The 25,310-nt window shown below is 35.6% G+C and overlaps 1 protein-coding gene across 2 annotated transcripts in view; it reads right to left on the reverse strand.

Moving 5' to 3' along the window:
• Window positions 1–615: 615 nt before the first annotated feature.
• DYNC2H1 (dynein cytoplasmic 2 heavy chain 1) overlaps window positions 616–25,310 on the reverse strand; it is a 317,131-nt gene continuing 292,436 nt past the window's right edge. For both annotated transcript variants that reach the window (XM_053670464.1, XM_053670463.1), the window contains exons 86-89: window positions 23,401–23,510; window positions 22,335–22,416; window positions 9,092–9,208; window positions 616–1,046 (exon numbers count right to left, since the gene is read on the reverse strand). In XM_053670464.1, coding sequence (XP_053526439.1) covers window positions 888–1,046; window positions 9,092–9,208; window positions 22,335–22,416; window positions 23,401–23,510 — 468 coding nt within the window. In that variant the 3' untranslated portion in view covers window positions 616–887. The remainder of the gene's footprint in view (window positions 1,047–9,091; window positions 9,209–22,334; window positions 22,417–23,400; window positions 23,511–25,310) is intronic.

Below are 25,310 nucleotides of genomic sequence, written 5' to 3' on the forward strand. Positions count from 1 at the left end.
CCCAACATTCTTTTCCTTAGTTTTACAGAGGTAAGTTTTCAGTGAACGTGGAATCTAACAAGTGTTTTGACTGGCACTGGCAGTGCATTTTATCTTCTTGTCAGAAACCCTGCTGCAGCAAACATTTGTCAAGGTGAGGAACCGACCAACGTGTGGTGCTGAGCCATCTCTGCTCACTTCTGTTCGCCTACTCGGTTCCAGGAAGATGTGTGCAGGAGAACTCACCTTTGCTGACTCTGTTCTTCCCTTGAGGAGGGTAGGGGAGCTGAAAGAGTGAGTTTTCTCCCTTGTCATTTAACCAGTGTGTCATTTTTCTCATTAGTAAAATAAATATTAGTAAATGAATAGAATATCTATGCATCTGTGTATCTATGTGTCTATATACTTGCCTATATATTTATTTATCTACCTACCTATAAATCAATCACTTGGAGCACTGCCTAGCATCATGTAATCAGTGCTATCTAAGCCTCAGTTGTTATTATTATTATTATTATTATTATGTACTGGTCATATATAGTCCATTAGTTTTAAACAAAATTCTACAAATGAAAGCTATTTGATTAAACTGGTTTGACCTGTGAAAACATGGATCTTCAACACTTTAAATATAGAAAATTGTAAGATTACCTTATATTTTATTAAATAATTACCATGCAAACATAGTAGATACAACATTAGTGGTAGTATAGAGAAAACATACTATTTTAAACATCTCACCTAAAACATTGAATTACTGCACTGTCACTGCCCATTAAAATAAAAACCCAGTGAGATAAAGAACACAGATCAACTGTACGCTAATATTTTGAATTAACATTTCGAATGTAGATTCAACATGTAGTTTATTTAAGGCTTAAACAAGACAGGTTTCTTTTTGCCGGATTCTACTGATGTTTTAGAAACAGAGCTGCTCCGCACTGGACCCACTGGTCTTGGTCACCGCCACACGGGACGTCGATGTTGGTCACCGCGCGGTCCCTTTCAGCACTTGTGTAAACAGGCAAAGATACGCACTCTTCGGGGGAATACGGGCCATATGCACCCTGTTTAAAAAATTATTTTTGTTTTAAAATATACCAATATACTGTTTTGAAGCTGATCACTAGGCAACCAAAGAGACAAATACAATATTCTCCCAAATAAGTTTTACTTTAAATTTTATTACAAAATATTTTAAAATAAAGATTACCACAATAAACTGCCATCATCCAGCTGTGGTACAGAAAATTTTATTTACAAATACATAAATATGTATAGAAATAATGCAAATATCACAACAGTACTATAATATCTGAAAATATTAACAATATCATATATCTCTCAAAAATTTAAAAATATTTTATTTGAACCATAATTCAAATAAAGCCCATACTAGCATTTTGTTGATATGTCTCTTATGTCTTCTGAATTTATAGGACTTTCCTTTTTCGCTTTTCAGTTTGCTGAAGAAACTATACTGAAGCACTTGCCACATTCTGAATTTTATTGGCTGCTTCCCATGGCACCACCTTCATCTATCCCTCTATTCTCATGAACCAGGTCTGGAGGCAAGTTCAGGTTCAGAGTCAATTTTTGGCAAAAACATTGCACAGATGGTGCCGTGTATTTCCCTCAAGAGGCATTTATGTCTGGTTTCTCTCTCTTTAGATATTAAGAGCCATGGTGATCATGATTACATTCAAGATTATAAAAGGGTAATTTAATTCTGCTTTTCCTTTTTTATTTCCAAGCAGTATATCTACTGAGAGAAATTTTTACTTATCAATTTTTTGATTACCAAGACAATTCATAAAGTCTAGATAAATGTTTGCTTAGTTTGTTTTTATTTTTTATTAGGTTCAGTTGTTGATAGCTGTGAGTTTCTTGTCATTTCACTCTTCATAGTTTTTTATCTTGTTTATCTTAGGCAAGTCCCTTTAACATTTCATATAATAAGGGAGAACTCCTTTAACTTGACCTTATCTGGGAAGCACTTTTCCTGCCCTCCTATTCTAAATGATAGCTTTGCTGGATAGCATCATCTTGGATGTAGGTCCTTGCCTTTCATGAGTTTAAACACTCTCAGGGATCATTTCTATAGTTCATTTCTACTACCTTTTCCAATCCTTTTCTCCTCCCTTTCTCATATGCTGACTCTTCATCCTTGTTACACATATCAGTTAAGTCCTTCAGACTACTCATTCATTCCTAAATCTTATCCTACTTTACATATAACAAAATTCATTCTTTAATGGAGAATCGATGCCCAAATATATAAAAACACCATCTGCCCTGTATCTTTCTATTTTTTCTTGGTTGTAGTAAAAATTCTGTCAGTTATTCATCCCTCACTTAACAGTATTTTATGTGTCAATGTGTGTCTAGAATTATAAAGGCTAAGCATTTCAGTATATATTTAAGTAAAGAAAATAGTAATCCTCTCTGAAGCTTAGAATTTATTTTAGGAAAAAATATGTATGTGAAATATATAGTATATAATTTTTGAAAAAAATGATTATTTTAGAAAACAAAATACTGCCCTGGGATATGTTAACCTAAGAAGGATTAACGGAGAGAATCCTGGTTGGGCCTGACAGGATATGAAGTAAAGAGAATTTTCAAACATTATTAGTCACTGCCTAATCTCTTCCCTCTTCTCCAATTCTGCTTATATGGCAAAGCTTTAGGATTCAGAAATTTCTGTAATTTTCATAACCCCTTAGCCATTCCTAAAGTTAATAACCTAGTACAGGCTCTCTTTTGGTGGTGCCTTTAAATTCTTTAGCAAGCAGCAGATAAATGTCATATATTTGTTGGACTAAAATGATCTGAATCTATGAATGCCTAGTTACAATCCCAGGAAAGGTCTTAAATTATCTTTCTCTACCACCTGATATTTGCTTTGCTTCCTGTAGCTTCTATGGTCAAAAATAAAAATAGAAACATCATATTGAAATGTTTTACAATGCTATTCCTTTCTATTCAGGAGATTTTATCTATATTTCTTCATTTCAATGCCAACCAATTTTCCCTTTAAATTAGGAAGAGTAATGCAAAGTTGATCCTTTGCATATTCAAAATCAATTTACTAGTTCTCTATATATTTCCAAATACTTCCAAACCTGCTTTGGTCACAGGCTTTTTGTTTGTTTTAAAGTGAGGGTATAAATATTCATATCAAGACCTGTAGTGTTTTAAAAGTAAAACACTGGTTACTTCTTAAAATGTTGTTTGTCACTTCTCAAAATCTCTTAAATGTTATAGTCTTCTGTAAAAAACAGTTGAACAAACTGGCTCTAAGGTCCCCAATAAATAAATTATCAAAGTAGTGAGCTAATTACTTTGAGATTCTCACTGTTAGCACAAGATCTCATGTGCCAGAACTTTCATGAACGTTGTTCAACTACATTAAATTCCTATGACACATGTCCTTCTTTGATATGTTTACTGAAGATATTACAGACAAGGGTTGGGCTCTGCTGGACTAAAATACTTGGATGAAACTACGACTTTATTAATAACTATTTAAATAACTACTGTGTTAAATAACTATTTAACTATGAAACTATGACTTTATTAATAACTATTTAAATAACTACTGTGTTAAATAGTTAAATAACTATTTAACTATTTAATAGTTATTTTAAATTTAAGTACTCAATTAATGCAAAATAGGAGGTATTCTAGGAAGACTTCAAAGAATTCATATATGACATGTAAACAAGTTATTGTGATGTAAATAAAATATAATAATTAAAAACAATATATTGTGATTACTCTAAATGTTAATGTGTTCATATCCTACTTCATTAAAATAGAAAGTGGTCCAGTTAGCTCAGTCAATAATGAGGCTAAACTTTGAAGCTTCACACTCGTGCCCATAGGAAGTAACTTAAAAGTGCACTTGTATTACAGATAGCAGATGAGAGGCTAATACTTGAAAGAAGACAATGCATCTAACAAAGGTAAATGGTGATATTAAGTACCGTTTAGCCAAAATCCAAAGAAAATAACAAAATAAAACAACAAAAACAAACAAAATCCCCCAAAGAGAATTCAAAATTACCTAGATTATGTTAACTATTTTAGTAATTTTAACTCAATTTCATTACAATAAAACATATATGAAGGCAAGCTAAAATATCTCTCATCACATTGTACCTAAGGTTGAAATAACTTGTTCTAACACATGCTTTCTGAATGTTTATGAATCAAGTCGATGAACAGCCCTTTTTTATAAAAGATGTTAGGAAATCAGAACTTTAATCGACATAAAAAATGGCGTCATAATTTATTAATACAATTCTAAAAAACATAAACATCTCAAAACAGGAAACAAAACAATTTTCCAACAATAAACATTTTGAGAATTGGTTCTGTCAAGAATATCTAAGTATACTTTAAAAAGTATTTTGGTAGCAAAATACATCTCACATATTTTTCAATAGTATGATGCTAACAATAATGCTTTCTTAAGTCCTTAAGGGAAAAAACACTGTCATACAAGAAGGATATTGATTTAATACTTATTTTTTTAAACTATAGTGCATATTAGGCAGAGCTTTGGGTATATATCCTCTGAAATACATGCTGATAATATATATAATATACACAAAAGTAATGTAAATGTTGCATTTTTCAGTGGCTTATGGGATAATTTTACAGTAGTATTTTCTCTGGAAATGCAACTGTTTCTGAAATTGAATTGTTAATTGTGGTGCCTCTGTGGAGGTCTAGGTCACAGGGATCAGGCTGGCCAATGGACCCTAAAAAGCATCTTTTACTAAAAAGAGAGAACACCGGCAAACTGACATCCTGTGGACTGTCAAACAGGGCATCATCTCAGACTTCTCTATCACATAAAGCAGTGTCTCCCAACGGCGTTATGTACCCTAATAGATCCAGATGAAGGATGGGGTGTAAGTGCAGGAAAAAGTTGTGTTAGGGAATCTTTGGAATTCCTGGAGTTTTTATTTTTCTCAAATACATCATGCATTTCCAAGGCCAGAGAATATTCTGGTTATTAAAACTGTTCATTGAACAATTTTTCACAAAGAACCATTATGAAATAATGTATAGAATACTTTTTGGGAAGTGCTTTGGAGAAAGGCAGTGCTTTTTTGGGCAAAATCCCCTAGGGAGACCTTAATTTAGACCTATATTAATTTAGCCACCAACACTGAGCTGAAACTACAACTTTCTGCATCATGAGAAACAAATATATGATAAATGAGTGTGAGAGTAGGTTATATTATCCTGATGTAAATAGATAAACAGAAACACTGGGAATATATGACTTTTAATTATCCTTGAGAATTCATCATTCTAATTTTGTTAAGTGGCAAAGTACCTCGCATTATAATAGAAGCAACAGTGCGGCTCCCCTCTCCCCAGAGAAAGTCTTAGAATTTGTTGCTCATATCCTTAATGCACCGTCACATATTACAACAAGGTCAAAGCAGTTCTTCAATTTCTGCAATCTGAAATGTTCTTTAAAAAATGGAGGCACTATCTACCTCAAAGGAATATTGTATCAATGATGGATTTGTTGGTCATGTTTCTGCTGAAATCCGGACTATTAGGTGTCAGATAATATTGTAGAAATAATTTGTAAAAAACAAATAGACAATCAAAAAAACACAAACAAACAAACAAAAAACCTTTCTTCTGGCCTAAAAGGAATTAGTCACTGAAGTTCTGAATACATTACTTCATCTAGGCTCACAAAGGATTCCATTCTTTCTGCAATGAGGTAGCCGTAGAGTAATGACAGAACTCACCGTCTTTACTGGCTCACATAACTGGGTGCTGATGCTTCCTCCTGGTTTACGCTGGTTCCTCCCCCCACTAAAAATGCATCGGAATGTTGATGTTTACTCATCTTTTCTGTAAAACTCACTAAAAATTAAATATGATTGCCCTTAAAAAACTCCAGCAGACGTTGGAAGTTTAACAGTTTGTACAGAGTTGTACACTTTTTTGTAAGGAATGTGACAGTATATATGTTGGGTTTGTGGGCTCCATGGTCCCTGACGTACACTCAGCTCTGCTGTTAGCATCTGAATGGACTCACAGATAATATCCACATAAATGGAATGATCTTTTCCAAACAAAACTTTATTTATGGACGTTGAAATCGGAATTTCATGTAATTTTCACATGTCATGAAATATTATTCTTCTGAGTTTTTCAACTAGTTTAAAACACAAAAAGCATTCAGAGCTCACACGGTTATGGGTCCTATGGGCGGCACAAGGGCAGGACGCTGGGTTAGGCCCGTGGGCTTTAATTTTCCCAACTCTGGTTTGTATCATTAGGTTGGTTCAATATTAGGCCCAGGATATAAGAGCCATTACCTGAATTTGAATCTTATTTGCCTACCTATTAATATGTTATCTTGGTCAAGTTTTAAGCTTTAGTTTTCTTAGTTTAAAAACACAGATGACAGTTCCTATTCAAAAATTTTTGGAAAGCTAAATATCTTGTATTTTAAATAGTCTGCACAGTGCTCTGCACGTACACAATAGAAATAAATGCTAGCTACTGCACAATGCTAGTGCTGTCATTGTGGGGCCCATAACCAATCACTAAACTCAACTAATTCTCAGTTTCTTCATCAGCAAAGCAGAGAATAAACCTGCTTTGCCAAACTCAAAGGATCACTGTGAAAAGTAGGTATAACTGTATTTCACCCTGTGACAGTCAAGCACCCTCTCACTGTTACACTGGTTTTCCAAAACCACAAGTTGGGTCTTACCACACTGCTGTTCTAAATTCTTTATGACATCCTACTGACCAGACGTTGTAAGCTCCTTGGCATGGCTATGTGGCCTGTCATACTTGGTTCCTTGCCCTCCTTTCCACCCACAGCCCCTACCACTCTACCATATGAACCATACACTTCCAGATGCACTATACTTGCAGTTGTCAGAATAACTTAAGTTTTTCATGTCTCTATGCATTTAAATATGTTACTCCTCTATCTGGAATGACTAGTCCCTACCTTGTTTGAATTTGTCCTCTCTTTCTGAGGTCATCGGACTTTCCCTCATATGCTCACACGTGATTGAGTTGAGGCCTCCCTCATCTGCCAAAATACTTTATGTATGTAGTATGCCTCTTTGGGATATTAGAACAGGGCAAAAATAACTTCTGGACTGTGCCCAGGGCAAAACTGTGCCCTCTACAACGGTATGCAAAGATAACAAGAAAGCAGTTATTATTACTTGGCTGATGACGACTGGACTGAGCACTAAAAAAACACTGTTTACAAAGAACATAAATGTCTCCCTTCTTTTGATGGGCCAGTGTCCCTTCTCATAAACACCCCTTGCCTTTATCTTCTAATCGAAACAATGACTTGGGCTTCTGCCTGAATCAATGCTTCCCGAATAGCTCTTCTCATTGATCTCAAGGATAAACACTTATTGCCTCTCACCTAAAAGAGGCCTTTTCCATGGTTACCACATGGGAAAGATTTTTTTATCTTTGTAACCCCAGTATTCAGCAGAATATATGGTGTATAGGGACTTAAGAAGTGAGGTAATGAAATTGGATAGAAATGATACATGAAGTAAATACTGTGGAGGGATAAACTCCTACTTTTGCAATGTCATGTTGCTGTTTACCCAACCCACTAACAATGGCTTTGTCCCTGACCATGTTACATTCCTGATTTGCATTCAGTCTGTGGCCAAGTATGTGGGTATTGCTCCAGAACATTTTCTTCTGCATTTATGCCTACTCAGTTATTCTTCATCATCTATTGTTATTGCTGGGGTTTCTCCTTAAGTAAACCAGTTTATATGTGCCCTAGTTTTTTTTTCCTCCCTATGTGGCTTTGAATATGATTTGCTAGAGAATTAACCCTTCACATGATTTAGATTCAGCTAAGTTCCTCTGTTACCATATAAAATCTTCAACCATTGGCAAATTCCAACCTTAAATCTTATATGTAACTTTCAGTTTGGTTCATCATACCTAATGTTTGTAATCTATAATTTACCAGCCTTCTGAAAGAAATTTCTTAGGTAAAACAATAGCCAGATTGAAATAAAAATAAAGATGACTCCAACTTCTCCCCTCTCTATCTGATACGTTGCTCTAGTATTAGAGACAAAGAAGCTAATGGAGGGGAATAAGCAGCTTCACAGGAATGTGCACTCCTTCGGGTCAGAGTATAGCTCTCTGAGTAATGACTGCTGATTCCTGATGGTTTTATTCGCTGTGTTTTTGAAATTATTCTGGTACTTCTGATTTTTATTTTAAAAAGAGAATTACAATGAGAAGACAATTCAAGGTAGTATAATTGAAAAATTCAAGGTGTTATTTCCCAGTGAGAAAACTCATTTTCTTGTAGTAAAAGCAGACTATGAAATAGTTTTGTTAGTCCTTAGATACAAAACCAGAACTGTAAAGTTTTTTTCACATATTCATACTTACATTTTACAATTATATTAAGTAAAAGCTATGTGCTTTGTCTACAATTACGTTCTATTTTAAAAGATAAATATCTCCCAAGTCCTATTGTTGAAAATTTTAATAGCTGAAGATTTTAAAAGGAGAAAAGTTAATCGAACAAGTCTTTGTCAATACTTTTCTTCATCTGCCTATCAGCAGCACAGTGACAGGATGTGACAGAGAGCCAGGTGTGCATTACCACCTTGAAACGGTTAATTTCTGTATGTCTAACTTTGAAGAACTCATCTAATGTGTGTGACCATGCATTTCCTCATTTGAAAATGGGAATAATGACATCCATCCTGCAGGGATGCTCTGAAGAGTATACGAGTCAAGTTTGTAAAGCATTTAGCACAGTGCTGAAAATAATAGGAATATAATCATGGTAGTTCACATTGTCATTAAAGGCTACATATTAATTAGAAATTAAAAATCTTAATGCTATTTTTTCCATTACAAATTAAAGAATTTCAAATGCCCCATACATCTTGAAAATTATAAAGGACACAATATTTTGACTGTCAACTTACTCAAATGCAGGTGAAATTAGAAAGTAAAAATGTATAGGATAACTATATCTTATTAAAAGGATTAAAATCTAAGAATGAACTGATTTAATTAAAACTTTTACCAATTAAAAGTGTATTACCTGTGGAATCCAGCCCATAAAACAAGGGAGAACTGATGATACACTAGGAGAATCATGCTGATTTTCAGAAAGTCGATTTCCATCAAAACTGCATCCTTCCAGTAATAAGCCACTAACCTGTCATGGAAACACATAAACCATTAAAGTCCATATTAAAGTTTGAAACATCAGGAGTTACTGTATTTACCCTAAAAGTGACACTGTGACTATGTATTCCAAACAATATAAAACAAAGATTATAGTATTTTATCCGGGAATAAAGGTGAAGACCTGGACCAGTGGGAGCTGTGAACTTCCTTTAGACTCAATTCTCACTTGTAGCAAAAATTTTAGGAAAAAAATACAAGTGCCATCATTTATATAGCTGCAGGTGCTTTTCTATTACATCAATGGAAATATGATAGTAAAGGCCAAAAAATTCATTTTTTCCAAGAGAGGGAAAGAAAAGCATAATTAAAAATCAAGAACACATGTTCCCTGATTGAAATTCTAACATCATTTTTTAAGGAACAGAAAAATGTTCACATAATTTAATGCAAAGAATTCTTAAAATGCAGAGCTGAAAGAAGAATTAAAAAGAAAAAAGAATTAATATTTTTCTCTAAATTAATCTTAATATAAATTTAAGAAGTTGTGAAGATAAAAATATACTTATTTTGGTGATTTTGTTTCATATTTCTTTTTAAAAAATATTTTATTTATTTTTAGAAAGAAGGGAAGAGAAGGAGAAAGAATGGGAGAGAAACATCAATGTGTGGTTGCCTCTCATGTGTCCCCTACTGGGGACCTGGCTTGCAACCCAGGCATGTGCCCTGACTGGGAATCAAACCGGAGACCCTTTGCTTCACAGGTCCATGCTCAATCCACTGAGCTATACCAGCCAGGGCTCGTATTTCTTTTTTAAGAGTGTTCTATGTGCTTCTTTCAGTTTCTGCAGTGTTAATCTACCCCGAGTTTATCTAAAGATGTTCACATAATTATGAAAATAAAAGTTATGCAACAAGATAAGCAACAGTTTTTAGTGAAAGAGGTAAGATAAAAATATAATTATTTAAACCCTAAATTCAATATTCATTCTCTACACCACTGACGTGATGATATACACACCACTTCAATAGTTGCTCAAGTATTTTGGCCTTCAAAAAATGCAAATTAAAATTTAGAGAAAGCCTACTAATTTCAATGCTAGAAACTCTCTAGGTAAGACAGCTCTTCTTCTAGAAAGGGCCTCTTCTAGAAATGCTATTAAGTTTTAAGCTCAATTACTTTGCACAGTAGTTTATATAAGTAGTTCCTACCGATAGTGCCACAACTCGACAATGTACGATGCACAGATACTGAGATATAAACCCATCATTTTCCTCTTCTAACCAGGAAGTGGGAAGGGTGAGGAATACTATTCTTGGAGCCTTGTTTCAGTCACTGGCACTACTGGCCATGTAGTGGCTTAATCAGACCACGTGGGAAACATTCTTGGTTCCTTCTCCCAAACTTTCCACATGGCCATCGACTACCATGCCCTGCCACTTCAAATAAACATTTTCTAAATGCCCTTTTCTCTCTATATCCTCTATCACTACCATATTTTGAAATGTAATTTGCAGAATTTAAAGACATTCTTGCTGCTGGAAATAAAGTGGAAACAGAAGGAGGACAAGAAGCAATACTCTATTGTTTATATACTATAACGGTAATAAGTCAGGAATTGGAGTGGGATCAACAAATAGTAAACTGGGGTTCTGCATTAAAAGGAGTAAAAGCAGATAGGCCCTACATAGCACCTTTAATACTGAAAAAAAATGGTTTGGAGGATACAGCAGGTCTCCAGGCAAATGAGCTTTCTAATACCAAACTCAAGAATTTGGTGGGCTTAACTTATAGTTACAAGACTAAGCTAAGGAGTCAACTGTACTAAGTGCAGAGACTCCCCTGAAGGAGCAGAGCAGAACATGTACACCCAAGACAAAAGCGTAAGGAAGGTGTGGTATTCACTTCTGGGTTCCTGACTCAAACTCATAATCAGATCTAGTGACTTCTCCCCTGGGAAGGGAGGAGTGAGGCAGAAGGTAGAGGAATCTATCAGCATTCGCATTAGTAGCTATCTCTTCACACAGAAGAAAGCAGGACTAGGGAATAAGAAATCCTTTCTAAAAATACTTGGAAAATTGCCTAATACAGAGTAAATGCTCATAAAATTAGCTATTATTGTTCATTAATCTGTCTCCTAATTAGTAGACATTTAGAATTATTTTACATAGTGTATCCATTTAAGTGAGGCAAAATAAAAGATTGAGTGAAAATTATTTGAATAATTTCAGTAAAAAAACTTTTGCCTATAATATTTAATGTGCAAAATATTTCCTAAAATTATTCTGGGTCATCGAGTCTACTCTATCACTTCATTTATACATCAAAGAGCTAGGGGATATATAAGAGCGTGCTTTCTAATTTTATCAGTGGTGTACTTCCACTCTCTTTTTCACCCCCATTGAATGACAAACTACTTAAACATGCTACTTATACTTATGTATATACTTATGGGATACACTACATACTTTTTACTAAGTTTTTTAAAAGTTATGTTAGTCCTTAATGCCTTATTGTATATGACACATATCCCCTAGATGTAAAGAAATAATTATTTAAATGACAGCTTATTTGTTTACATTATATTAAAAGAACCACATTATTCAGGCTACCTTTTGACATCTGTACAAATGTACTATTTGTGTCAAATGCAAATAATTAAGTGAAAGGCATCTAAATGCCCATCTCTTGTCATAATACAATTTCTTCTAATTACTCTTGTTTTGCTCATAAATGCAGTTTTTAATTTAGCAGAATATAAACAGTGAAATCATTAAACCAAAAAGAAAAAATCTGTACTCAAATAATGTTAGTCACAAGTGAAGCTCTGATTAAAATATATGAATATTTACAAGAAAATTTGGTTTTGTTTACAGTTTTAAAACAACATTTAAAGAGATAGTTCGGATCAGGCTGACCACAATTGCGTAAGTATATTCCAAATAACTAATTACCATGACTCCATCAACTTTGAAAGAAATATTTATAACACCTTATCCAACTTTTAGTTTCTCACCTCAAAAGGGTTAGTAATAGTAATTACTGTGTTCACTAAAAACATAATTAAAGCTACTCATTTATTTCATATATAATGTTGAGTTTTTTTAAATTTACTTTTACTTCTTGTTTATTCTATTACAGTTGTCCCAATTTTTCCCCCTTTGCCCTCCTCTGTCCAACCCACCCCCTATGGTACCATAGTCCATCCCCACTCCACTGTCCATGGGTCACTCAGCCATGTTCTTTGACTAGTCCCTCCTCCTTCTGTCCACCACTCTCCCTCTGCCCTTTTTTCTGGCAGCTGTCCATCTGTTCCCTGTTTCCATGTCTCTGGTCCTCTTTTGCTCATTAGTTTATTTTGTTCATTACATTCCACTTACGGAGATCATATGGTGTTTGATTTTCATGGATTGGCTTATTTCACTTTGTATAATAGTCAACAGTTTCATTCATGCTGTTGCAAAAGATAGGGATTTTTCTCTGCTGCATAGTATTCCATTGTGTAAATGCACCAGTCTTTTGATCCACTCATTTACTGATAGGCACTTAGGCTGTTTCCAGCACTTGGCTGTTATAAATAATGCTGTTATGAACATTGGGGTGCACAGGTTCTTCTGAATTGGTGATTCATGATTCTTAGGGTACGGTCCCAGCAGTGGGATCATTGGATCAAAAGGTAGTTCCATCTTTAGTTTTTTGAGGAAATTCCACATTGTTTTCCACAGTGGCTGTACCAGTCTGCATTCTGTCCAGTGCACTAGGGTTCCCTTTTCTCCACAACCTTGCCAGCACTTGTTTGTTGATTTGTTTATGATGGCCATACTGACCGATGTGAAGTGGTATTTCATTGTAGTTTTAATTTGCATCCCTCTAATGGCTAGTGATGTTGAACATTTTTTCATGTGTCTATGGGCCCTCTGTATGTCTTCCTTGGAAAAGTGTATATTCAGGTCCTTTGCCCATTTTTTAATTGGATTGCTTGTCTTTCTGGTGTAAAGTCATGTGAGTTCTTTACATATTTTTGAGAGCAAACCCTTGTCCAAAGGTATCATTGGCAAACATATTTTCCCATATAATTGGTTTCCTTGTCATTTGGCTCATGTTTTCTTTAGCTGGCAGAAGCTTTTTATTTTGATGAGGTCCCATTTGTTTATTCTTTCCTTAATACCCCATGCCCTAGAGGATGTAGTGGTGAAAATATTTCTGCATGGGATATCTGAAACTTTCCTGCCTATGTTTCCCTCTAGGACTTTTATGGTGTCACAACCTGTCTTTTATCAATCTTGAGCTTATTTTGATGTATGGTATAAGTTGGTGGTCTAGTTTCATTTTTTTGCATGTACTTGTCCAGATCTCCCAACACCATTTATCGAAGAGGCTATTTTTACTCCATTTCATATTCCTGCATGCTTTGTCAAATATTTTTTAAATACATTTTATTGACTGTGCTATTACAGTTGTCCCATCCCCCCCATTCATTCTCCTCCACCCCGCTTTGCCAAATATTAACTGACTGTATTGACATGGGTTTATTTCTGGGCTCTCTATTCTGTTCCATTGAGCCATGTGTCTGTTTTTATGTCAGTACCAGACTGTTTTGATCACAGTGGCTTTGTAATATAGTTTGACACCAGGTATTGTGATCCTGTCTACTTTATTCTTCTTTCTCAAAACTGCTGAGTGTACTACAGTTTTTTAATCCACTCATCCACTGATGGGCACTTGGGCTGTTTCCACCACTTGGCTATTGTAAACAGCACTGGTATGAACAAAGGGCTGAATTTCTTACATACTTTGGGTTTTAACCTGAATTTAAAAATCAGTTTTAACTTAGTCTTCATGTTAAACTCAGTTTTATTTTGATAAGTTATTATATAGCTCCATTTGCCAGAACCCTCCTTTTAAATTGAAAAAATGTTTCAAATACGCATAAGATCATAAAAATACATTTTAACCTATATGTTCTTACCACTTGTTTTCATTGGACTTTCACATACAGCCATGTTTGTTCCATATTTCTTAGCAAATAAACCATAACAGTATAGTTGAAATCCTCTGGATTTACCTTGCTTTTCCTGTTTCTCTCCTGTTCTCACCTCACTAAGTCATTATACTGAATTTAGTTCTACATGATTGTTTATGAGGTCTGTCTGGAAAGTATCCAGCCATGCAACATGAAAAACAGAGACATTTATTGAAGAAGATACAAGAAACATTGTACATAGGGCAATGACACCTCAGTCCTCTTCAAAGTAGGCACTTTGGGCCCTCACACAGTTCTCCCAATTGCTATCAGCTGCCCTGTTGTATTTTCCCGAATCTCATCAAAGGTCTGAAATCCCTTCACTTTCAAAGGTGATTTTAGTTTTGGGGAGAGCCAGAAGTTGTAGGGCACCAAATCTGGGCTGTAGTGGGGCCGAGTCACCTGAGTAATTTAATGATTCACAAAAAACTTTGCACCACATGTGATGCACACACAGGGGCATTGTCACAGTGAAGCTGTCAATCACCAGTTGCCCATGGCTACAGCCTTCTGAATCATCCAAATAGTTTCCATAGAGGAATGTTCAAGCTTAATGCACCATTTGATGCAGCTTTGTTTCTCTACTCACTCAGTCATTTTGAGTGTGATGGCCACACAGTTCACATGCTCACTCAATAGCATCTACCGCCTCCCCTTGACCAGTACAGTGAAGTCGTCATTGCTCATGCACGAGTATTCCAGTCCCCTCTCCTTGGCTGCCCATTGTTGTGCAAATTGTTCTTGTTATATTAACAGTTGCACTTTTTCTGGATAGCAACAATACACAGTATTGTTTTTCTTATTTCCAAATTGTGTATAAAGGGTAACATAATTTATATACTATTTTGTTACCTACTCTTTTCTTTCTTCATTGGTCTAAGGTGCATTCATTTTATTCTTTCATTTTTAACAGACGCAAAATATTTTGCTGTATTAATACACAACATATTACTTCCCCTTTCTTCTACCACTGAACACTTAGTTCATGTCATTGTTTACTATAAAAACACTAAAATAAACATCAAGTGTCTCCTTATACACCACTGCATGGACTTCTCTGGATAGAGATAAAATTGTTAGATTGAATTATACTCTCATTTTCCGTGACACTGGCAAATCATCCCCCAAAGTAACTGCATCAATCTACACGCTATGTAAGAATTTACATCATTCCACAGCTGAGTTTCTTATGTTTTCAGTCCATGCCTTAATCTCAATAATTTAAGGTTTTTTTGTTTAGTTCTGTTTTTGTTTATGTATGTATGTATGTATGTATGTATGTTTTGGAAGTTTTTCTACTGCTGGGCTGACAGTTACAACTGGCAGCTGACACTCATTTACAGAGGATGTTATCTAAACTTCGTTAACTCCCACTTCTGATGGGCACATTTTACTCATGAAACTTCAAATGTCTAAGTGTCTAATTTCCTCACTCCTTTAACATCTGTGTCTTAATAAAGTCTGTAAGGAAGTGAACCAAAATATGAACAGTAATAAACAACTTTTGTGCAAGGGCAGTTTTTAGCCTGACATGAAGAAACCGAGGTCATCTGGCAAGCACAGTGGCTCCATGACTCTACTGTGTCCCAAAGAAGTGGCCTCTTTCAGGTACTTTAGGGAATCGTGCCTAGGATGCAGGCACGATTTACACCTGACTTACCAAGACAGAAGACTCATGTAGACTTTTGCGTGTGATGTCATCGGTAGGAAAGCCGGTAGCTGAGAGTTCCCCAGGCTTGCCAGGGCAATCCTGTCTCAGCTGAGGACGAAACCTAACGTGCAAACTGAACAGGGGCTTGATTTCTGCATTTTCCAGTACCAAGTTTTAAACCTTCTGTTTAACAAACAATGAATCTATCTATCTATATACATTTTTTCTTAAGTGGGTCTACAGGGTTTGAGATATTGATTGACTGGGGAACTATACCCTTGCTCAAACATTGTACTGATTTAATTCAATCTTGCATGGTAGATATTTAAAAAATTCAAAACTAATTAAATTGTAGAGTCACAGTGGAATTCAAATATAATTCAAATCCAAAGTTCTCCCATTGAAATAATGATTTGATTAATAAGAACCTAAGTGGATTATTTAACTTACTGGGTTTACCAAGTACAAACATTAAGAAGCTTACAATAACTTATCTGAAAAGTATTCCTGGAAACTATAGGTGAGAAAGTTAGAAAATATTCGTTTATAACTGACATAAATAAGGAACTAAGAGAGGAAAATGCCTGTGGGACGACCTCACATCTCATGTGCAGGGGGGGCCTTTCTTACTTCAAGTTGTAGATACATTAAACTATAAATATAAACATATTTATATACCAGTGAGTGTTTTAGTTTTTAACAACAAAATATCTTCTGAATGCTAAATGAAAAAAATGTAAGAATTCTGGTTTACTAAATAAAAGTACAGAACTTTTTATTAAAATACTTTTGTTTCTAATTAAAAACAAACATTGCCTAATAAAACATAATCCAAATGGCATTAAGAGAAATAATAAAAATTACACACACACATTTTCAGAGATCCTCATAATAAGTGTGTCAAGGAAGTTATTCAAATCCATTGGTAAATGAATAACAGAAGCTCAAACTGCTCCATTAATTGCTTTAAAAAGTCACATGGCTTTTTTTTTAAGCACTAAAATTAAAATCTTGTTTTACTAACCGTCAGCCTTTTTTCACCATCTACAAAACAACATATAAGCTGAAGATTTTCTTGTTGTAGACAATTTTATTCCCAATTTGTAAGAATAGGGGCGTCATAGTTCTGGAAGTATTAACAACCTTGACACAGAATAAATCTAGTTTCCCATGCTTTTTATACCACCATATCTGAATAATGATATTACATACTATACGTGTGCTCCAGAGCTACCAGAGACGACAAATCAGGTAAAATACGCGGTTCCTAGATTGTATGTTGTGTGTGTCCTTCCTCTGCTTAACATCTGGGCAACAGTGTAGAACCACAAGTAATAGCTAAGGTAGCTTGCTGTATTTGCTAGAAGCTAAGTTGAAAATAAAATGTAATGGGATGAAAGAGAACCTTTCTAACTAAGCCTTTTAGCTCCCAGGGAATATTTTGTAGCAATCTACACAGCTAAAAAAAGACAGATCTAGCTTATTATTAATGGCCAATTTTGGCATACTATTCCATTGTAGCTGTTGCTAATAAAACCTACTATAGTGCCTCATCTATTTCCTATATGCCCTCAAGTAACAATTCAATAAGGGTTTAATTGAGTGCTATTGTTTGAGACATCAGACATACAACAAAATAGGAAAAAAAACCCTACTCCCATGGGACTTATATTCTAGTGAAGTAAGATAGACAACAAACAACAAATACAATATATTATATAGTACATTAAATCGTAGTAGTGATATAAAAAAAACTGTTCAACTGGGAATTAGAACTATTTAAATAGAATTTCTGAAAAGCTTGTTGCCTTAGATTAAATTAAAGAACTACTGTCTTACATTTAATTTATTTAAAAAATTTCATTATATATAATGCACAGGACTAGATACTGGGGCTATGAAGATAGATCAGGCTGTCTTTGTCTTTAATAACATTAGAGTCTCATAGGACAGACCAATATAAATGTGCAGAGATAATCGTACCACAACATGCAACGTATGAGCAGTGGGAAAAGACGACATGAGGATGTCGCTATGTGTGGGGACAGGAAAGAAGAAGCACAGAGCGTGCTACTGCTGTGAAGGAAGGTTGGAGTTACCTGGGGATTCCCATTACACAATCTTTTAATTAGCTTCGTTATTAACATTTGAATGATCACCCGTTATTATCTATTTAAAACTAGTGAATTTTTAACAAGAAAGTTAGCTAGGAAAACTTATACTGTAAAAGATGATCTTTCAAAAATATAGATGGTTTGGTTTTAACAGTAAATCAATGTACTCACAAAACCACAAATACTTCAAGGACGAGATTTGTTCTATTTTTAAAACGTTATTGATGTTACAGAAGTAACCCTGGTTAAAAACTTACATAGATTTCAAGTGCACAATTCTATAATACATCACCTGTACACTGGACGTATGTTCACCACTCAAAGTTACCCCTTTACCCTCTTGTGGCCCCCTCCCCGCACCCCTCCGACAATCACCATGCTGTTGTCTGTGTCTATGAGTTGTTTTGTTTCTGCTTAATCCCGTCACCTTTTTCATCCAGGCTCCCAAATCCTTCTTTTCTGACAGCTGGTAGTCTGTTCTCTGTATCTATGAGCCCATTTCTATTTTGTATATTTATTTTCTTTACTAAATTCCACACATAAGTGAAATCATGTGGTATTTATCTCTGAGTCGCTTATTTCACTTAGCATAATACTCTTCAGGTCCCTCCATGCCGTCAAAAAAAAGTAAGATTCCCTTCTTTTTTTACAGCTGAGTAATCCATTGTGTAAATATACTAGAGCTTCTTCATCCACTTATCTACTGATGAGCATCTGGGCTTTTTCCAAATCTTGGCTAGTGTAAATAACACTGCAATGAACACGGGGTGCATATAATGTCTCAAATTAGTGTTTCAGGTTTATCTGAACATGTTCCCAGAAGTGGAAGTGCTGGGTCATAAGGCAGTTCTATATTTTGGAAGTTTTTTTTTTTTTAGGAAACTCCATACCGTTTTCCACAATGGGTGCACCAGTCTGCATTCCCACCAACAGAGCGTGAGGGTTCCATTTTCTCCACATCTTTGCCAATACTTGTTGTTTGCTGATTTACTGACGATGGCCATTCTCACAGGCATGAACTGCTATCCCATTATGATTTTAATTTGCATTTTTCTGATGATTAGTGACATTGAGCATCTTTTCATCTATCTATGTGGACTATCCGTATGTCCTGTTTGAAGACATGTCTATTCAGATCATTCACCCTTTTTTAAATTGGATTTTTTTGGGGGGTGTTGAGTTATATCAGTTCTTTGTACATTTTGGATATTAACCCCATATCAAATGTAACACTGATGAATATGTTCTCCCATTCAGTAGGCTGCCTTTTCATTTTGTTGATGGTTTCCTTTGATGTGCAAAAACTTACTAGTTTGATGTAGTCCCATTTATGTTTTTTGTTTCCCTTGCCTGAGATAACATCAGAAAAAATACTGCTATTAGCATGTCTAACATTTTACTTCCTATGGTATTTTCTAGAATTGTTATAATTTTGAGCCTTAAAGTCTTTAACACATTTTAAGTTTATTATTGTGAATTATGTAAGAGGGTGGACCAGTTATCTGTCCAATTTTCCCAGCACCATTGAAGCCTTTATTGAAGCCTTTAAACCATTTACATTTAAAGTGATTATTGGTAGATATGTAGTTATTGCTATTATTTTATTTTAAAAATTATGTTCTTCTGTGTTTTTTCCCTTAAGGATGACCTTTTAACAGTTCTTTTAATATTGTTTGGTAGTAATGAACTGCCATAACTTTTTATTGTCTTAGAATCTCTTTATTCCTCCCTCAATTTTAAAAGGTAGACTTGCTGGATAAAGTAGTCATGGTGGTAGGTCCCTGCTTTTCAACACTTTGGATGTTTCATGCCAATCCCTTCTGGCCTGAAATGTTTCTGTTGAATAATCATCTGACAGTCTTATGGGACCTCCCTTGTACGTAACTGTCTTTTTCTTGCTGCTTTTGAAATTCTCTATTTGTCTTTATCCTTTGACATAACTTATCCTTTATATAACTTATTGTTTATTTCTTCTTGGGTATTCTTCATTTCTGACTGGTTCTTTTTTCTGGTTTCTATGTCCCTTTTCATGCTGTTGTAGTTTTAAGCTCCCTGAGCATCATTATAGCCATTTTTAAAAATCTACTGTCTGATAAATTGCTCACCCCCATTTACCTCTACTAATCTGTTCTAAGAGCAGATTTCCCCTGTTCTTTCATGTGCGGCGTGTTTGTTTGTCTCCCAGTTTGGCTGCTGCTTTGTATTTGTTTCTTTGTGTTAGGTAGATGTGCTCCCCCTCTGATTCTTGATATGATGGCCTTATATAGTAGGTGGTGCAGTCTCCCTAATCACCTGAGCTGGGTGCTCCAGGAAGGTCCCTTGTGTGGGTTATGCGAGCCCTCCTAAAGTAACTGAGTCTTGATTACTATTGGCTCATGCCTGTGTGGGTTCAAACCTCAATCAAGTTGGCTGACTCTGAGGACTGACTCTTATCACGCTGTAAAAACTGCTTTGCAGGTGCTGACCATAAGAAGTGGAATTTGGCTCAGCAGGGCTTAGTGCCTGCTGAGATCTTTCTTTGGATATGCCACTTGTGAGAGTATTTGGGGACTGTTCTTATGTTTCCTAAAGTGGCAAATGGGTAGGTTTGTTCTGGCACCTCTTGTAAGGGATTCTAGTGCAGGCCAACATCAGATGCTGCCTGTGACTGGCCCCAGGGAACCTGTTTGGTGATACAAAGTGATCCACAGTTTGTGGCTTCCTCTGCTGGACCTGTGTGTACATGAGAAGGTCCAAGTTGTGCACCAAGTACCAAGCCAGTACCAAGCCTGTGGGCAGGTAAGCAATAGGCACTAGGCACTCCAATATATGCCTCTACCTGACTCTGCCTGCTAGCTGCCTATTAGGCTCAGGCACTGACAGAACCTCTGGCAATAGTCAAGTTGCATGAGGTAGGTTCTCAGTGAGTCACCAGGTTGGGGCAGGTTTAATACAGGTTCAAATTTAGTGCCAGTACTAGGTCTGAAGAAACCCAGCAAAAGTCCCACTAGGTGCCCATAGACCTTCATGGTGGGGCAGGGTCTCAAGGAGTTATTAGGGTGAGGCCTGCAGAGTTTGGTTCAAAGAGACCAAGACTGGGCCTTGTGAAGGGAGGGCTCTACACAGTCAGGATGCAAGGGATAAATTGGTCCCTATCTTAGAGCCTCTCGAAAGAGTCTGTCTCAGATTCTGCTAGGAACTTCGGGAGAGCCCAAGCTCCACAACATGAGGCCACAAGGAGTTGAGAGGGTGGGGCTGGTGGATTGCCTATGAGGGGGAGGAGGTACGGTGGCCAGAATCATAAGAAGGTATGTTAATGGCCTTCACCTCAGAGCCACTCAAGTCATCGCTGACACCCCCTGATCTGCCTGGACCTCCACACCTTGGCCCAGGTGTGAGCTGCTACAGGGAGCCCAGAGGGTGGGGTTACTGGAGTTCCCCAGGCAAAATACAGTATCTGCAGTGTGTGAAAGGGACTCCGTGCAGAGATCCTGGCAGCTGTCCCTTTAGCAATTCAGGGGAGCCACAAATCCGTCTCTCTTCACACAGCTCTAGTTTGCCCCACCCTCCCTCTTTTGGAACTCAGGGTAAGTGGCTGTGAAAAAGATTTTGTGCACTGGCCCTCTAACACGGCATTTTGGTTTCTAGCAGACTTCCATCTCTCCCTGGTAGACAGAAGCCCCACTGATTTTCATAGCCATGTTATATGGGCACCTCTTCCTGGCTCAGGTGCTCTGTGCTGGGAAGCCTGGCTTGGGGCTGAGGCCCCATGCTCCTCTTGGAGTCCTCTGTAGATGAAATATCCCTGCAGAATCTCAGCTGCCATGTATGAGAGCAGGGCCAGCCCTTTTCATGTCTCCATCCTTCCAACTAGTCTTAATGTAGATTCTTCTGTAAATCCTTGGTTATAAGACTTTTCAGCTAGTCTTTGGTTGGTTATTCACATGATTACTCTATTATTTTAGTTTTAATACCAGTTTAGTCTTGGAAGGAGGTCAGTAACTCCCACCGACTTCACCACCATCTCCTGGATCTCCTAGTCTATTTTTATATGTTATATTTCCACATCCTTTATTTATAATAAACATTTATTAAATTTTAGAAAAGGTAATCTAACATAACTTTGAGGTTTGCATCATCTTTTGCCATTATTTTCAAATATGTTGTATCTCTAAGGTTCTTATTTTTGACTTAGGAAAAGAATTGTGTACAAGTTCTCATACTAAATCTTAACTTATGGGATTTCTCACACAGGTAATACGATCTATCTCTGTGAATCTTACACTATAAAGATAGATGACTTTGAGATTGGAATTATAGAATATTTTCATCACAGTTGGTAAAAATGTAATTTTAAGACTCAGAAAAACATTTAAAATTATATAATACCTTAATCTGCAGCTTTGCTTCTTGTAGTCGACCTTTCCAGGAGGCTACAAATTTAAGGCTATCCACAGAACAGCCCATTGCCCTGTAAAATTAAAGCATCAAATGTTAGAAAGAAGTAGTTCTCGGGAAGGACAATATAAAGAGTAATAGAAGATAGATATATTCTTATTTATTTAAAATTAAAATGTTTACAATGTACAAGCAATAAAAATCGCCTAAGGCAGAATTCTCCCCACATTTTTTAAGTTAACTGATGTTATGTCAGTCTCCTCTTCAAGGATGTACATGTTCCTTGCGGGTAGGGCCTTTATTTCACATCTTCCATTTTGACCATCATCCTCAAATTCAGACATTTGAATGGTGTGGAATAAATGTTTATTAGCTGAACTGAAATATTAATACTTATAATATGATCCTCAGGCATTATAAATTAAAATCCCCCTGAATCACTGAACAACTAAATTTTATCCAGTGTATTTTTGGAAGTGTCTCTTTTTTTTCCCATTCTATCTTTGCTAAAAATTATAGGCTATACATGAAATTATAATGCAAACTTGTCACAAAAATAACTTAATCATCACCTACTGTTCCCTATGAAAAAGCCTGGCTACCCCACCCAACAGAATTTTCTACAAAGATAAAAATGTTTTCAAGCAGTCCAAAATTATACCCACTAGCCACATGTAGCTTTTTGAGCAATTCAAATGTAGATAGTATTAAAAAATTATATTCAAAATTTTACTTAACTTTATTTCATTTATCTTTAATTAGCTCCATTTGATTTTGCCTTACTATACTGTTCACAAAAAGTCTAGATAAATAAATAACCAAAATTTAAAAGTTAAATTTTACCTTTTTCAATTCTAGTAAAAAACACATCATAATTAAAGCAATACCTTTTAAACTAAAAGTCAACTGTATAATTAAAAGTCACGTATTAGGAAATAACACAACTATCTGGATTCAACAATAATGTATTTCTTGACAATTAAAGGAATGTAATCAGATGTGAATAAAGCTAAGTATAATTATCCTCAGAGGTAAATAAACATTTCCTTTTAATTACCTTGCAGTTTCTTGGCGGAGAGCATTGAGAAATGTGTCTGGGTGAAAGAGTTCCGAGAGGTCAAGTGTATCAGAGAGAAGCGCCTGTTTTTCTGCTTTCTCTACCCAGCTCTAAAGGAGAAAAACACACACACACACACACATACATTTTAAAACTTTGTAAGTTTGAAAGATAAAAAAATCTATTAAAGGATTATTAAGTCATTTTCATTTAGAAAGTTAGGCTGTTTCTAAATGTTTTGAAAGGGTGTCTATAGAAAACAGAGATTTCCACTGTACATTGTGAAACCAGTTATACTTTTTGACATAATATCAATTCATCACAAAAAAGCTTCCTTGCATAACTTTTTGTTGGTAAATATCTACTCAAAATGAGAAGTATAAAATATGAAAATTAATCTAATATATAGTGTTCCATTTGGGCTGGCACTTTTCGTGGTGACTCGCCTCTCAAAGCATGCTTAGCAGACACTGAGCCTCTGGGTCTGACTCCAGAGTCCCCAGGGCCCCCTGGTCTTGGCAATGCAAACCAAACGAGGGTTCCAGCTTTAGATCTGACAGTGAGTCTGCCAGTTTGCTGAATCAAATATTACAGTGGAGGGTAATGTCCAGAAAAAAATAATTTTTTGTTAAGTGATGGTTTTAAATAGTCTTTTCTACTTATCTGCCATTTGGTAGAGCAAATTATACTCCATTTAGAAAAATAATACATAATGATAAAGAATGCTTAATTAGTATAATTAAATTGCCATTTGGAACAAAAACAAAAATAACATGCAACTTTGTGCAACTTTTACTATATATTTTTCATGTATTGACCAAATTATGCTTACCACAACCCTGAAAGTCAGTATTAATATCCCCTTTCACAATAATGAAACAGAGATATGGTGAGCTTAAAGTCAGGCCCAAGGTCACAGAGTTAGCAAGCGCTGGGGCCAGGTAATAAACTCAGGCAGCATTATGTGATTTGTTTCTCTGTAATATTTGCTGAAGGTGCTATGTGCCTTAAGAGGAAGATAGCTTACTGATGACTTGTGAATCAGTCTGTTATTTCAGCTGGTGTATAGAGATGACACCATAGTAATGTCAGCTACGAGAAACATGCAGAATTCTCATTTACTAAGTAATTTATTATGCATGCTTTATAAACAGTGTAAGAAAAACTGTGCTAATTTATTACAATGCAGAAAGGCTGTGTCTCATGTACTGTAACACCCTGTTAACTATCCAAGCATTTACACTTGTCAGCCAGGTCTAGAATAAGAGAAACTAAAATCACCACAGCTAGTGTGTTTGTATTTTACCTTAATGCATTTGACTACTACTCCTACACTGTAACAAAAGTGTTCCTATGTTCTCTGACCAACTGAAAATATGTTGATTTTTGGTGTAAAACTAGAGATGATTTAACAAAGTATAAGTATTGCTTCTTGGATATTATCCTTTATGATAATACCACTTCATAAAGTATCTATTTTCAATAAAATATTTTTAAATTATGCACAGTACATATTATTTACTCCCTATCAAGTATGTTCATTCTATTATCTGCCTTCTATTTTTATAACCTAAATAGTCAACAAAAATGCTTGTATGACAATATTTATTTCTGTTATTTTTTAAAAAATTAAAAAAAAGATTTTACTTATCTTTAGAGGGGAAGGAAAGGAGAGAGAGAGAGAGAAATATCAATGTACGGTTGCCTCTCATGCATCCCCTGCTGGGAACTAGCATGCAACCCAGGCATGTGCCCTGACTGGGAATTGAACCACAATACTCTGGTTCACAGGCCCATGCTCAATCCACTGAACTACACCCGGCCAGGGAAATTTCTGTTATTTTAAAACAGTTGTTTTTAAAAATATTTACAGAGATTTCAAGTTATACTATTATTTCATTAAAGTCTTT

Source organism: Artibeus jamaicensis, unplaced genomic scaffold (genome assembly GCF_021234435.1).
Source record: "Artibeus jamaicensis isolate MK-2021 breed Jamaican fruit bat unplaced genomic scaffold, CSHL_Jam_final contig_585, whole genome shotgun sequence".
In the NCBI taxonomy this organism is placed as follows: domain Eukaryota; kingdom Metazoa; phylum Chordata; class Mammalia; order Chiroptera; family Phyllostomidae; genus Artibeus; species Artibeus jamaicensis.